The 16,255-nt window shown below is 35.3% G+C and overlaps 1 protein-coding gene and 1 pseudogene across 1 annotated transcript in view; one reads left to right on the plus strand and one right to left on the minus strand.

The window, feature by feature from the left end:
• The window catches only part of ABCD2 (ATP binding cassette subfamily D member 2), a 66,744-nt gene that overhangs the window by 14,256 nt on the left and 36,233 nt on the right, over positions 1-16,255 (minus strand). Inside the window, exon 7 of the mRNA XM_060657940.3 lies at positions 5,880-6,025. Coding sequence (XP_060513923.1) covers positions 5,880-6,025 — 146 coding nt within the window. The remainder of the gene's footprint in view (positions 1-5,879; positions 6,026-16,255) is intronic.
• Positions 13,539-13,618, plus strand: LOC132660541 (U2 spliceosomal RNA; annotated as a pseudogene).

Here is a 16,255-nt window from a genome sequence, read left to right on the forward strand (position 1 = left end):
GCTGACACAGGGCTGGATCCCATGAACCATGAGACCATGACCTGAGCTGAAATCGAAAGTTGTACACTTTACTGAGCCACCCAGGATCTGCTCTCTTACATCTTCACTACTGACTTTCTGTTGGATATTTATACAAAAAGCAATGCTTCTATATATTAAAAAATTGGTTACATCTATACATACTGATGTAGAAATGTACTTGGAACATCTTTGTATGAAAAATCAAGTTGCAGAATTGTGTGTATGTATAGATATAGACATACACATACACATTTATATAAACTATGACTGCATTTCTATAAACACACACATAGCTCACACCCCACAGGAATGGAATTATGAGACTTTTACTTTCTAAGTTACACATTTTTATAATATTGGGAAATATAATGATTTTTATTATTTTTATGGTTTATCTTTATTTTGTAACAAAAGAAGTGTACTCCAAAATAAAACTAGGGGCTCCTGGGTAGCTCAGTTGGTTAAACATCCAACTTAAGCTCAAGTCATGATCTCCTGGTTCATGGGTTTGAGCCCCACATCAGGCTCTGTGCTGACAGCTCAGAGCCTGGAGCCTCTTCAGATGTGTCTCTCTCTCTCTGTTCCTCCCTCACTTGCGTGCTCTCTCTCTTTCTCGCTCAAAATAAATAAATAAATATTTAAAAGGAAAAAAGAAAGAAAGAAAACAAAACCATGAGGCCTAAGAGAGAGAGGGCCATATCAAATATTTATTCATGGAAATGTCAGAAAATAATAGAGCAGAGTAGGCAAAGTCTGATTTTCAAAGAGCAAAATTACTGCCAAAACTTGCCACATACACTTAGGACAACAGTTCCAAATCCCAAGTGTTCAAGGCGTAATTTTCCCATGTAGAAAAAATTCAGGCTCTTTGGCCTCTTCTTTCTCTGTCAGCTGAATTTTCACCTTTATTAAACTTTAAATAAACTGGGTCAAAGGAAAAGAAAATAGGGAGTAGAGTCATTGTTGTTTTCTGTGCAGTGGATTGAATAGATTTTCCCTGTTTCCCAATGATACTCCCCAGTAGGGAACCACTGTTCATTTTCTTGGATAAACTTTCAGGAATTTTCTGTTCATTTAAAAATATAGCTTGGGGTGCCTGGGTGGCTCAGTTGGTTAAGCGTCCGACTTCAGTTCAGGTCATGATCTCACAGTTTGTGAGTTTGAGCCCTGCGTCAGGCTCTGTGCTGACAGCTCAGAGCCCGGAGCCTGCTTCAGATTCTGTGTCCCCCTCTCTCTCTGCCCCACCCCAGCTTGTGCTCTGTCTCTCTCTGTCTTTCAAAAATAAATAAACATTAAAAAAATTTTAAATATAGCCTTAAAATTTTATGTTAAGAGAAAAATCTCCAAATGCCATCTGATTTCAAGTTCTTGCTTCTAGTGAAAACTGTCGAAATATAATTTTTCTCGATAACTGAATTTTATAACATTTATGAAACATAAGCAAGGATTTGAAAAATAAGCTCAGATTGCTTCATAGTGGAGAAATATTTGGGGCTTAAAAATTTGTTGCTCCTGCCAACTGAGAAGGGGCAAGAGAAAAGTATTTGGGTCAAAGGAAACTTTAGCTTTGCATATTTAAATAAATCATGTCTTCTGTCCCACTAAACCCAGAAGTTTTAATAGGCAATACTGCTTGATCACAGAACATATAAATCAAACCTCTGAGTTATAATATCATCTCTGATGCTGAGTAAGTGAGACTACGCCAGCTGAGGACAGTTTTCCTGCTTCCTTGAGAGGTACATGTTAATTTAGTTCATGTTAACATTTGGTAACACTTTTGGTAACATTTGGTAACACTTTTACTCTTTTCTATTTTCTAATCTCTTTTCGTGGAATGAAACATAGTTTTTCATTCCATCTTTTACTAGAGCAAAGCATTTCTCTAAGCAAAGTATTAGCTAGTCTAAATAGAACCTCAGTACACTTCTTCCAAAGTAAGTGACGTCCTTGCAAATTTAGATGCTTTTCAGCTTGGCTTAAAAACATGCTTCGTGTTTTAAGGATGAAGCAAGTAGAGTAGGTTTCCTTGGAATTGTTTTATGCGTAAGGATATAACAATTCTTATTAGTGTCTAAGAAGCTAGTAGATTGCATAGCACAGTGGCATAGCCTACTATAGAACATTGACTTTCAAGTGAGATCTTTATTTGAATCCCTGTCATAACACTTGCTGTGGGCCCCTGAGGAAGTTACTAAAATTCTGAATTTCACCTGTAAAATGGGGTTAGTAAAACCCCCATCATAAGACAGTTTTAAATATTAAATAAGATGACAATGTGCATTGCTTAATATATTCTGCACAGTAGGCACTCAATAAACCATAATTACTGTTACATTATTAAGGTAAGAACATTCTTAAAAACAGTTCTTAAACTTCTCAATGACTTCTGAAAGAATAGAATAGCCCATGTTTATTGTAAATTTCTATTTGGATTATTGGATTTCAAACCTACCCAAGATTAACATGTAGCATTTATTCTGCTTCCCCGGTGTTTTAAAACGGTGAAGATGATCATATGAAACAAAAAGATAATCTGCTTTCCATATTTTTAGTACTTATGAATTGTGATTATAAACACCATAAAAATAAGTGTAATAATACCTCTCCTGTCTGCCTCATTTGCTTATTAGAGGGATCAAATGAAACAACGTATATGAAATTGCCATGTAATATACCAAGTACTGGCACACAAAGACAAAATATCATAGTATCAATATTACAAGTATTAATGTTACCATTAGCTACTAATTATTGTGTATTCACTATGTGCCACTGTTACAAATGCTCTTTAGAGAGCATTTCTTTAAGTTTTCATTTTAATTCCAGTTAGTTAATATACAGTGCTGTATTAGTTTCAGGTGTACAATATAGAGATTCAAAAATTCCATACATTACCCAGTGCTCATTACAAGTGCACTCCTTAATCCCCAGCACCTCTTTCACCCAACTCCTCACCCACTCCCCTCTGGTGACCGTCAGTTTGTTCCCTAGAGTTGAGTCTGTTTCTTGACTTGTCTCGGTCTCTTTTTTTCTCCCCTTTGCTCATTTGTTTTGTTTCTTAAATTCCACATATGAGTGAAATCACATGGTATTTGTCTTTCTCTGACTTATTTAGCTCAGCATAGTATTCTCTAGCTCCGTCCATGTCTTTGCAAATGGCAAGACTTAATTCTTTTTTATAGCTGAGTAATACTCTGTTATATCCATATATATATATACACACACACGCACATACATACCACCTCTTCTTAATCCATTCCTCAATAAGTGGACACTTCTGGCTGCTTCCATATCTTGGCTATTGTAAATAATGCTGCAATAAAAACAGGGATGTATCTATGTTTTCGAATTAGTGTCTTTGTATTCTTTGAGTAAATATCCTGCTGCATTACAGGGTAGTTCTATTTTTAACTTTTTGAGGAACCTCCATATTGTTTCCATAGTGGCTGCATCAGTTTTCATCCCCAACAGCAGTACAAGAGGTTTGGTTGCTTTTTATCCACATCCTTGCCAACACTTGTTTTTTGTGTTTTTGACTTTAGCCATTCTGTCAGGTGTAAGGAGATATCTCATTGTAGTTTTGATTTGCATTTCCCTGATAGTAAGTGATGATGAACACCTTTTCATGTCTGTTGGCCGTCTGGATGTCTTCTTTGGAGAAATGTCTGTTCATGTCTTCTGCCTATTTTTAATTGGATTATTTGGTTTTTGGTATCTGTTTATACCCCAAAACATTGTATTTTGGATACTAATCCTTCTTGAGATATGTCATTTGCAAATATCTTCTCCCATTTGGTAGGTTGTCTTTTAGTTTTGTTGATTGTTTCCTTCACTGTGCAGAAGCTTTTTATTTTGGTAAGTCCCAATAGTTTATTTTTGCTTCTGTTTCCCTTGCCTCAGGTGACATATCTAGATAAAAGTTGCTATGGCTCATGTCAAAGAGGTTACTGCCTGTGTTCTCTTCTAGGATTTTTATGGTTTCAGGTCTCACATTTAGGTCTTTAATCTATTTTGAATTTATTTTTATGTATGGTGTAAGAAAGTGGTCCAGTTTTATTCTTTTTCGTGTTGCTGTCCAGTTTTCCCAACACCATGTGTTGAAGAAACTTTCCTTTTTCTATTGGATATTCTTTCCTGCTTTGTTGAAGATTAATTGACCATATAGTTGGTGACTCTGCAGAGTCTTATTTAATATTCACAGAATCCTTATAGGTAGATATTTATCCCCATTTTAGAACTGAAGACACAGAACAGTGCTAATTATATTTGAGTCCAGAACTCTGACTTCAAAGCTCACATTCTTAATCACTGTATTTCTGATAGGTAAATGGGCTAGGAAGTAAAAGATAAAATCTATGCAAAATTAAACCTAGAATTCTAGCTTGTTATTTCACTACTTTTTCTAGGCTATCAAATTATGTTACAAGTTATTTGAAAGTGTGACTATTAGAAAGTAATTCTTTTTTAAGCTCATATGTGTAACTGTTATTTCTACTCTTTCAAAAATGTCTTATTCATAAAGAAATTGTGGTTTATATATACAATGGAGTACTACGTGGCAATGAGAAAGAATGAAATATGGTCCTTTGTAGCAACGTGGATGGAATTGGAGAGTGTGATGCTAAGTGAAATAAACCATACAGAGAAAGACAGATACCATATGTTTTCACTCTTATGTGGATCCTGAGAAACTTAACAGAAACCCATGGGGGAGGGGAAGGAAAAAAAAAAAAAAGAGGTTAGAGTGGGAGAGAGCCAAAGCATAAGAGACTCTTAAAAACTGAGAACAAACTGAGGGTTGATGGGGGGTGGGAGGGAGGGGAGGGTAGATGATGGGCATTGAAGAGGGCATCTTTTGGGATGAGCACTGGGTGTTGTATGGAAACCAATTTGACAATCAATTTCATATATTTTTAAAAAATGCCTTGTTCATAAAACACACAGCACAGAAGTTCCTGGGGCACCTGGGTGGCACAGTCGGGTAAATGTCCATCCCTTGATTTCAGCTCAGGTCATGATCTCACAGTTCATGAGTTCGAGCCCCACATCAGGCTCTGCACTGGCAGCATGGAACCTGCTTGGAATTCTGTCTCCCTCTTTCCCCACCACCACTTTTCAAAAAATAAATAAATAAACATTAAAAAATACTTAAAAAAATAAGTTTCTATATCTTATCTAATTCTCTATGTGCTGCTTGACAGAGGGAAAAAATGTATTGGTAAGACTGTGGGTCTGAAAACAAAAAAGAAGTTCTGTGATACCACTCTTCAAATTATTAAGTTTAATGTAAGTTGAGAACTTGACAGGAGGATATTTCTGCCACAGATTTTACATGCATCTAGATTAATGATGGCCTCAGAGACACTTGTATATTCAAATATGAAGAAAAAAACCCTTTTCATTTAAAAAAAATGTGTTTTTTTAATGTTTATTTTTGAGAGAGAGAGACAGAACACGAGCGGGGGAGGGGCAGAAAGAGGGAGACCCAAAATCAGAAGCAGCCTCCAGGCTCTGAGCTGTCAGCACAGAGCCCAACACGGCGCTCAAACTCACCAACCATGAGATCATGACCTCAGCCAAAGTCGGCACTTAACTGACTGAGCCACCCAGGCGCCCCCCCCAAAAAACTGTTTTCAAATGCTAGCAGCAGACAATAAAAAATCCTGGTGTGCTGTAGGATATACAACCCGAGCAGAAGACAGGACGTCAAGAATGGAAAATCAATAAATGCTGTGAAGTCCATGTGTGTGTTTATGTTCCAATGATAGCATATGTTCAAATTAAAATAGGGATGATTTACATAAGTTTAGTTTTTGAAACAAAGTTAAATGCATTTAGAAAATGGTAGACTTTACCTCCTTCTCTTTGAACTATGTGATAGAGGTGGACATTGTGTAGAATACATTCCAGGTCATGGTCTGTGTGGCCTTTGTCACGCATGTCATCCACCGAATCAGGGTAGATGACTTGATCGCGAAGACTCCCAAGAGACATGTATGGCCTATAAAACACCAACCACATAAGAATCCTCGTACAAAGCCATTTTAGTTTACTCAGTGTGACGTTCTTGTGGTCTGAAAGCTCGAGAGCACGTTTTAAATACTGTATTTCTAGAATTACATTTATTACCTGGTGACGAGTATTTCTCTCTCAGGCATGACAGGATAATACTCTGTTATGTTCATGTAAAAATTTATTGAGACATAGCCACAAAGAAAAGTTTCCTCAAGGAATAGCTGGATACTTTCACACAGAAACACCTATCTTGTTTCACTGTATTTTATAAACATTGCTTCTGTAATCCGTCTAAAATTATTTGAGTTAAATATTATAAAATTTGAGGTTTTGGCCCAGAGACGTGCCCAAGCAAAACTTAAAAAAAAAAATACCATTAATTAGGGGCACCTGGGTGGCTCAGTTGGTTAAGTGTCCAACTCTTGACTTCGGCTCAGGTTGTGATCTCAAGACTGTGAGATCGAGCCCCACATTAGGCTCCACGCCCAGCTTGAGATTCTCTCTTCCCCTCTCCCTTTGTTCCTCCCCTGCTTACCCTCTATCCCTCTCTAAAAGAGAGAGACAGAGACAGAGAAATGCCATTAATAATAAAATGAGTGCAAATTAAAACTACACTGGGCTTCTTAGTTTTCAGATGGTAAAAGTTCAAAAACTTGACAACTTACTCAACTAGCAACCTATGGAGAAACAGGTAGTCTCAAACACTGGTGACAGTGAAAAAATGTACAACGTTTTGGAGGGGATTTGGCAAACCATCATATATTTTGGCCTTCGAACCACTTCTGGCAATTTATTCTAAAGATATACTTCAAAAATTACAAAGATAGAAGTGTGTAAGGCTATCCATCACAGCGTTATCTATAATTGCAAAATATTGAAAACAACCTAAATGCACATACAAAGGAGACTGAATAAACTACAGCATCTACACTGTGGAGCTGTAAAACAGGATGTGGACCATCTCTACAGAGTGATTTTCCAAAAAATAGTTTTATGTTGAAAATCAAAGTGCAGAAGTAGATGTATAGCAGGGTTTCTCAACAGCAGCATTATGGATAAATGAAACCAGTAATTCTTTGTTGTTGAGGGCTTTTTTTTTTTTTAACATTTATTTATTTTTGAGACAGAGAGAGAGCATGAACGGGGGAGGGTCAGAAAGAGAGGGAGACACAGAATCTGAAACAGGCTCCAGGCTCTGAGCTGCAGCACAGAGCCTGACGCGGGGCTCGAACTCACGGACTGTGAGATCATGACCTGAGCCGAAGTTGGACGCTCAACCGACTGAGCCACCCAGACGCCCCTGTTGAGGGCTATCTTATGTATTCTAAATGTTTAGCAGCCTACCTGGTCTCCACCCACTTGATGCCCCTCCCCCAATAAAGAGTCTCCAGACATTACCCCCTGCACCAAACCATCCCCATTTGAGAACCACTAATATACAATATACTACCTTTATACAAAATGAAAGCGAAATGAGAAAGTATACATTTATCTGCTTATATTCATAAAAGGAAACAAAGTAAACCAGAAACTAGTAAAATTGGTTACCTACTAGAGATTGGAGAAACAAGGCAGAATGGATAGGGGAGGGAGTGGCCTAAGTATCCTTTCTATATATTTTTACTTTTAGAATCATGTTAAAATGTCATTGTTCAAAAAAATAGCATTAAACCAATAAGGGTGAAGGAAGAAACCTTAACATTAAGTACAAACAGAAACACATGAACTGAATAGTATATCAAATGAATAACAACCACACGGAAGGGGGAGTGATCCATGGAACCTGTGCGTGGCTACACTATTTCAGTTGAAGACCAAAAGAACCACAAAGAAATCTTGAACCTTATTTGGCAAGTTTCTTGTTGGTAATCATATAGATGTAGCAATTCTGAAATTGTTTTACCCATGTTGCAGGATTGACCAAAGAAGTAAACATTTTAATAATATTAGGAGGTAGGGTTCTCACTCCTGAAGAAAGAAGATATAAATACAGAAGGTGAGAAGGAAAGAACTGTAATATTTAATTTGAATTAGAGTGTCCATATAAATCCATGCTTTAAAAAAAAAAATCTATTTTCTGTTCTGTCTATATTTGGTATGTCCTGATGTTATCCTCTGAGAAGGACACAACATCATTTACATACTGTAGTGGGTTGAACTGCAGACCCAAGAAGATATGCCCAAGTCCTAAACCCTCGGTACCTGTGAATGTGACCTTATTTGGAAAAAAAATGGGTCTTCTCAGATGTAACTGCGCTAGGGATCTCCAGGTGAGATTATCCTGGATTAACCAGATGGGCCCTAAATCCAATAATTGCCCTTATAAGCAGAAGAGAAACACAGGGAAGAAAGTCATGTGAAGACGCAGGCAGAGATTGGGGTTATGTTGTCACAGGCAGAGGAATGCCTGAAACTGCCAGGAACTGGAAGAGACAAGAAAAGATTCTACCCTAGAGCTTAGGGGGTTTAGATCTACCAAGACCTTGATTTTGAATTCCTGACCTCCAGAACTATGAAAGAATACATTTATGTTGTTTTAAACTGCCAAGCTTTTGGTTACCCAGCAGATCTTGGAAATAGGTAGTATTCTTGCACTAAAAAAAAAAAAAAAAAAAAAAAAAAAAAAAATGTAACCTGAATCATAGCATCAGGAAACTACCAATCAAAACTAATTCCAGGGACTTTCTTAAAATAATAACAACAGTTCTGCACTCTATGCATATAAATGTCATAAAAAAGAAAAAACAACAACAAAGAGAAGCTGAGGAGGTGAGATTAAAATAAACTAGAGTAACATGGCATCTTAGATGCAAATGAATTGAGAAAAAGTAGTTATTATAAAGGATAGCATTATGATAATTGGAAATTTAAAAATAGAAAATTTAAATATGGGAAGTTGTTGGGGCTCATTTGAAGGACACGACTGCCAGTTGACCATGAGCTGGACTGGGACAATCGAAGGCTCCTCACCCCCTCGCACATGCTTGGAATGTATGCTCTGCCTACCATTCCCACAGCTGGAACCGTTTCCAAGGAAGCAGAGTGAGAGAGCATGGTGTTATTGGGACCGTCTGGATGCTATATGTGACTGAATCCAGTTAAGGCCTCTATACAAACTTAAGATTCTGGTGGGCGAGTGCAGAGATCCACTCACCTTGTAGCTGCCCAGGACAAGCCTCATATGGTAAGTTCCCTTGCTTATTACCACCTGCCACCTGCCAAATAGGAATGGTCTCTTCTGTCTACTTTTGCCTCCAGGGACAGGGGCCAGTTTGGGAACCAAAAGCGTGTTTAGATAATAATACCAATGTGAATTTTCATGAATTTGATCATTGTACTGTGGTTATGCTAAAGAATATCTTTGCTCTTTGGAAACACACCCTAAAGTAGTTACGGATGAAGATTTATGATTACTGCAACTTACTTTTTAAAGGGGAAGGGTGTGAGAGAAAGAGAGAGAGAAAGTTGAAGGTTTTAAATATAAATATATTTTTGTAGGTCACTCGTCTGCCTATTTTCCCATAACGTGCAAATGATTTAGTTGGAGCACAGATAACACAAGGTTATTTTACAACAGGTTTAACTAATATTTGAAAATAAAAGTATTTGTATTTTAATGAGATATATATACATTCCTGTAAAGATTTTCAATGGGGTCTTTAAAAATATGGGAATCCCTGGCCATATTTTAAAAATTGATATATAATTCACATATCATAAAATCCACCCTAGTAAAGTACACAATACTTTTTGAATGATTTTTTTATTATATTCACAAGCTCATATAACCATTGCCACTATCTAATTCCATAACATTTTCTTCACATCAAAAAGAAGCTTCATACCCAATAGCAGACACTCCCCATTCTTCCCTCCTCCCCGTCACTGCCAATCACTAATATACTTTCTGTGTCCATGGATTTGCCTATTCTGGACATTTCATATACACGAAATCACACAATATGTGGTCTTTTGTGATGGCCCTTCTGTTAGCATAATGTTTTCAGGTTTGTTCATGTTGTAGCATGTCATAGTATTTCATTCTTTTTCATGGCTGAATAATATTCCACTGTATGAATATGCCACATTTTGGTAATTCATTCATAAGTTGATGGATGTTCCAGTTGTTTTCGCTATTTGACTATTAGAAACAGTGGGCACACACCTAAGAGTGGAATTTCTGGGGCATATGATAATTCTTGGTTTGCTCTTTGAGGAACCACCCAACTGTTTTCTGAAGTGACTACACCATTTCTGGTCACATTTCTTCTACCATGTCCCTATATCTTCCTCTCTTCTATATGTCTTCTATATCTTCTGTCTTATTCTTTATCTTTCCTTCTCCAGTCTAACCGTAATTTTTAAAAAAAATCAGAATTAGGATGCATAATTATTTGTTTACATTATATTAAGCATTCATCTAACGTGACAGTATCCTAAGTTAATATCTGGTAATAATATTAGTAGCATAAAATAGAAACTGACTATCAGAGTCAATGAGTAGTTTTTCAGCTGGTACTCAGACAAGTTAAGGAAGAAATCCAAGGAAACCTTAGTAGGTAGTACTTTTGCTAATTTCCAAAGTAAATTAGAAGCACAGATATATTCTATACCTTAGTATAAACCTCAGATATAATTTGATCTGTAGAACAGCCATGACACAATATATAAGGGAGACTACAATGAATAAAATACACCTGAACATTCATTTCACAAGTGTTTCTATAGGATTCTACCATAAGACTTGATTAACTGGTAATATTGGATGAAATCATATTTTATATCTACATTTCAGGGAAGACAGTATAGAGTCATAGTTGTGATAATAGGCTCTGGGCTGAAATTCCAATCCCACTATGTACTAGCAATGTGACCCAAATTCTGAACTAGAACTACCTCATTTTTAGAGTAACTTACTTTATTGCATTTGTTATGAAAACTAAATGAAGCAGTGGGTTTATATAAATCTTAAATGAAGCAATGTAGTCAGAACACTTAGTATAGTATAGGCACATAGTAGGCACTCAATAAACTGTTACACACAAAAAAATCACCTCTACTTAGGCTTAAGTTCTCTACCTATGTGAAGAAGCAACATCTTAAAAAAAAAAAAAAAAAAAAAAAACAGATGCAAAGGAATTCCTATTTAACCAGCTAAGATACTTGTGATTTTATACCACATAGCAAATTTTTATTATTTTCACAAAATTAATAAATAACAAGTACATAATTATGTAAATTTTAGAAATCGTATTCTGTTAAACACTCAAGAAACCATCTTGGGTTTACCTAGAAGTACTTCTCTTAGTAACTGGAGCACCACTTAGTTCACTGGAGCAACTTATAAGGGCCTCGAAGGTATTAATGCATGTAAGGCTTCCTTCCATGTGCTTTCTTTGTAAGAAGAACTTGGAGGAGAAAAACTCTGTAACTTCTTTAAAAGGCTAATTTACACTATTTATGATTTTGCTACGCTTTTTGAAATATGTCAGTTCTCTTTGATGAATAGATAGGGAAATTTATTTCAAAATGGCTCTTCATTATAAGGCAAAGTAAATATGTTTTTGCAATGCTGAAGTTTTTATTGGGTTTATAAGTCTAATAACATTTTGAATAAGCACTCTTGAAATAAAAGTCAAAACAAAACAAAACAAACATGGTGTTTAGCCACAAAGTATTTAAAATTCAATCAATGTGAGATTTAAGCAAAATGCCAAATCATAAACATATTATGATGCAAAATGAGGAACAGCAAATATGTCCACATAACTTATTATTTGAGCTATTTGTTAATCAAATGATGTAATAGAATATGAAAACTGCTAGTTTGAAAATTTATGTAAAGGGAATACAGATGAAATTATAAAAAAAATTATACAATTTTATATTTATAAGGACTCAACAAATATTGCTTTATTAAAGTCCCATTTTCTCTCAATTATTGTTTAAAAATCATGTAAAATGGTAAAAACAACACATTCTATATGTGTCCAATGAGGTACATGGCAACTAAGGATATTTTGATAGGTTTTATTAATATACGCATTTAAAAATATTATGAAGCCACCACCAAACTCTCTGGAAAAGCTATATCCAGAGAAGTTGGGATGATAGTGAGTGTCTTCGGAAACATAACAGATGAGGACCTTATACCCAATGTTTATGTGATTAATTTGCATGTGATCCTTTCCAGCTCATAGGCCTGAAGTTTAACGTTTTAAGCTAGCTCAAGTTCCTCTGGTCCTACTAGAGTTTTACAGAATTGATAAGGACTTAAAGTACCCTCTACTGAACTTTCCTTTCTAGACATATAGACCTATTCAGATCATCTTCTAAATATTTCAGGTAGACCAGTTACCATGTCAGAATGTTATTAGCTTACTTGCTCTGGCCCATCAGAGAGGGGATCCTGCAACATACCTACTACAAGCAACAAAATAAATAGATTCCTTATAATTAGCAGTTATCAAAGAAGAAGCACTAACTAGTTTCAATTTACTCTTCTCTAAGTAACATTTAGAATCACCACTATTTGCTGTGGAAAAGATATTGGAATAAATTCATAGGTATCACATTATAATTTAAATAATAATTATTATTTAAACAATTATCATAATTGTTTTTCTTTGTAATCTGGGATGACTTCAAATGCATCTATATTTAAAACTATTAGTTATAATAGTAAAATTAAAATTATTTCAGATCAAATCAATTCGCAGTGATTATGGCTTTTTATATTTATATTACAAATGTCTCAGGGTACACTTATAATTTGTATTCTACTCCCACTTTTCTGTATTAACATTTAAAAATCTGACAGTTTATGATTGCTTTGGTAAAATGTATTAACATTTCTTAGGGTTTATACTCATGGTATCTCTATTTTTTTCTTTAATAGAGACAAAAGTAGAAAGAAGGAGAAAGTGTTGAGAAATGTTGGCTCTGTCTCTTGTGCTTGGAGTCTGGAATGATCACCCAAAATGTGAAATGTTTCATAGTCATCTGGAATTTAATTTTCAACAATGGTTATAAAAATTTCACAGCAATATTAACTAGATTTAAACATGATATGTGTTAAATTTAAGAATAAGGTACTGCTAAGTACTGCTGTGTAACCATAGTGATAAGAAGTTAGCAATCTGAAAGCCATAAGGTCTAGCTATTAATAATTCATATAAATGTACACACTGGGACCAATCATGTCATCTGATTTTTCTCATGAATAGCAAGAATTAAATTTGAGTCCTCAATGCATAAGTCATTGCTAATATTCTTTAAATAAATATGTAGCAAAAAGAAGAAATACTCAACTAAGGAGATATGAACTATTATCGAAATTATATTTTTAGAATGTTATTCCTAGGCACCAAAGGAGAGATGTGCACTGCCCCCTGAAGAGCAGGGACTATATTTATTTCCAAGTAATAAGAATAATGTAGTGGAATAATCAAAGTATGGCTAACCTGATGAGAATGCAAACTTCTTAAAAGTCAACTTTAATCGCTTCTCGGCCTTTTGGCTAAGATCAAGTGTAAAAGTCAACTTTAAGAATATTTATCATTATATTAGATTACCATTTGAAATCCCTATTATTTGACTTTTTGACCTACAAAAATTCTAATTCCATATGGTGCAACCTAATAATTGGCTCATAAATTGAGGAAAACTTTTAGAAGCAAAGGAAGATTATTTCCATTATTATTTTCATAAATTAACCCATAGAAGAGTTAAATACGAAAAAAATTATCCTAAATATTTTCCCAAGCAAAAGAAAGCTATAGGAAATTGTTTACATTTATAGATTCTTTAAGAGAGTTTTAAAAAACTGAACTGTACCAACTACTACACAGGAAGTACCAAAATGTATACTTTCAATTGTCAGCCAATTGCCCAAAGATATTTATGCAAAGTTTACTTGCTTTTAGTCTAATAGTTATAAAGCAAAGGAAAAGAAGTGAATTAGCTACAGCCATATAACTGAGCCTTCTTCATGGCAAAAATCATTTCTTTTACAAGGGACATGTGAAGTGGCAAATATCATAAAGAGGATTACGTGACATATCTAGTGCATGCAGCAAAATAAATAGTTTGCTTCCTAATTAGTATATGGAGCCAGACTGATTTGGCAGTAGAAACCAAATCTATGGAGATGTTCATCCACTCATTTATTCAATCATTCATCAGGTGTTCATTGCACTGTTATAATATACTATTCTTTAGATTCAGTAGGTACCACCAGTGACATACAGATATGCAGATGCCCTTTCTAGCTTATATTCTATAAAGATTTGTTCAATAGTAACTCAACATGGGCGAAGTCTGTTCTAGTAATAACTCTTACTCCCTAAGCCCAGATTTGTCTAATTTGGGGGCAGCAAGACCAGTGTATGTGTAACCAACTGGGTATGGGGCTCCATGAGTAGCCCTGAATTAAGCATATCACATTCTTCCTTTATTCCAGCAACCCTTTCAGACCAACATTCCACTCAGGCAATGGTCCGGGTAGCCTGCATCTTACTTAAATAAGCACATTCTTTGTCCTTCAGAGGCTCTCCCTATTTTTTTTTTTTTGCACTTAGAGATTCATTAAGAATCAAAAAGTCTGAAAGCTAGAAACCCAGAGGAAAATGGTAATTGAGATATTTAACTTGCATTCCCCTATATTCTTACTTAGGTCCTTTTCCAAGCCACATCCTCATTTTTAAATCTGACAGCTGAGGCAAAAGAAAGGAAAAAGAAAAAAAAAAAAAAAAAGCAAAGCAAAGGAAAGCAAGGATCTCACTGAAAATACTTTATTGACTATGAGGGTACTCTGTCTGCCATGGAGAGAGGAGGCAAACTAGGTCTTCTAACCTCCCTCCTGATCTCACATGCTCCTGGTTCTCTAATAGTCATTCTCTGGTTTTATATGTGTGGCTTAAATGATGGTCTACTATAACATAGTTCTTCTATCCCTCCAAATAGGAAATCCTGGATTTGGGACGTATTTATATAGAAACAATTCAAAGGAATGTGCAGATTTTTTTAAAAAAACGATTTTTTAATGTTTATTTATTTTTGAGAGACAGAGACAGAGACTGAACAGGGGAGAGGCATAGAGAGAGGGAGACACAGAATCTGAAGCTGGCTCCAGGCTCCGAGCTGTCAGCACAGAGCCCAATGTGGGGCTTCAACCTACGAACCAGGAGATCATGACTTGAGCTGAAGTTGGATGCTTAACCAACTGAACCACCCAGGTGCCCTAGGATGTTCAGATTTTTAAGTATCTACAAAACTCATTTGACACATACACATCTTGGCCTGCAATGCAGTTTGTCAATGTGGGTGCTTTTGGTGTTATTTAAGTGTTTTGTTCATTCTGTTGAACTACTTAAACCAAAAATCTTGCACTGTTGCAGAATACAGTCTCTTTTTTTGACAACATAAAGGTTAAATAATGATTTTTAACGCCATAATCCATTGTTAAAATTAAGATTTGCTTGTTTTATATCTCTTCAGGAAGACTGATTTTAAATTAAGGGAATATTTTTAGGGATTTTTTAAAACTTTATAGATAAGTGGGTTTTAGAAGAATACGAAAGAATAGAGAACATATTCTAATCTGAAAGTGATCTGAACATAGTTTAAAGGAATTTCAATGTTACACAAGAATATAGTTTCCTTCACATTAACATAAATGAATGACAGGCAGTACTATGCTAAAATTGCCTGGGATTGCCATGTTCCCCTAGCATTGTATGGACCTCTGCTTCTGAACAATAGCTTAATATTAATACAGATTTAGCATACCAAACAACCCTAGATGGTGATACTTGCAAGGTCAGGCAAGAGAGTAGTAATTTTTTAGAGAAATATGCCCTGCTGCTAGCAATACCCAAGTGAAAATGACTTTAGAGTCAGACACACATAAGTTCAAATGTTAGCTGTAGTCAGCTGCTTGACTTCAACCTAAGTTTTCTCACCTATAAAATAGGAATACTAATGCCAACTTTATGTGTTTTCATACAGAAAAATTAAGAACATATAATATGTGTAGAATAGTGACTAATGCATAATAATTAGTGTATTTTAAATTAACAAAAAGCAAAACAAAACAAAAAACAAAGTAGTAAGTCCAGAGATACTTAACCCTTGCTAAAGATGCCTCAGGATCCATCATTATTTCAAGAGGTCATAAGATTCTCAACTAAAAATCAATATTAACTCACTTTATGGT

Source organism: Panthera onca, chromosome B4 (assembly GCF_046562875.1).
Source record: "Panthera onca isolate mPanOnc1 chromosome B4, mPanOnc1 haplotype 2, whole genome shotgun sequence".
NCBI lineage: Eukaryota > Metazoa > Chordata > Mammalia > Carnivora > Felidae > Panthera > Panthera onca.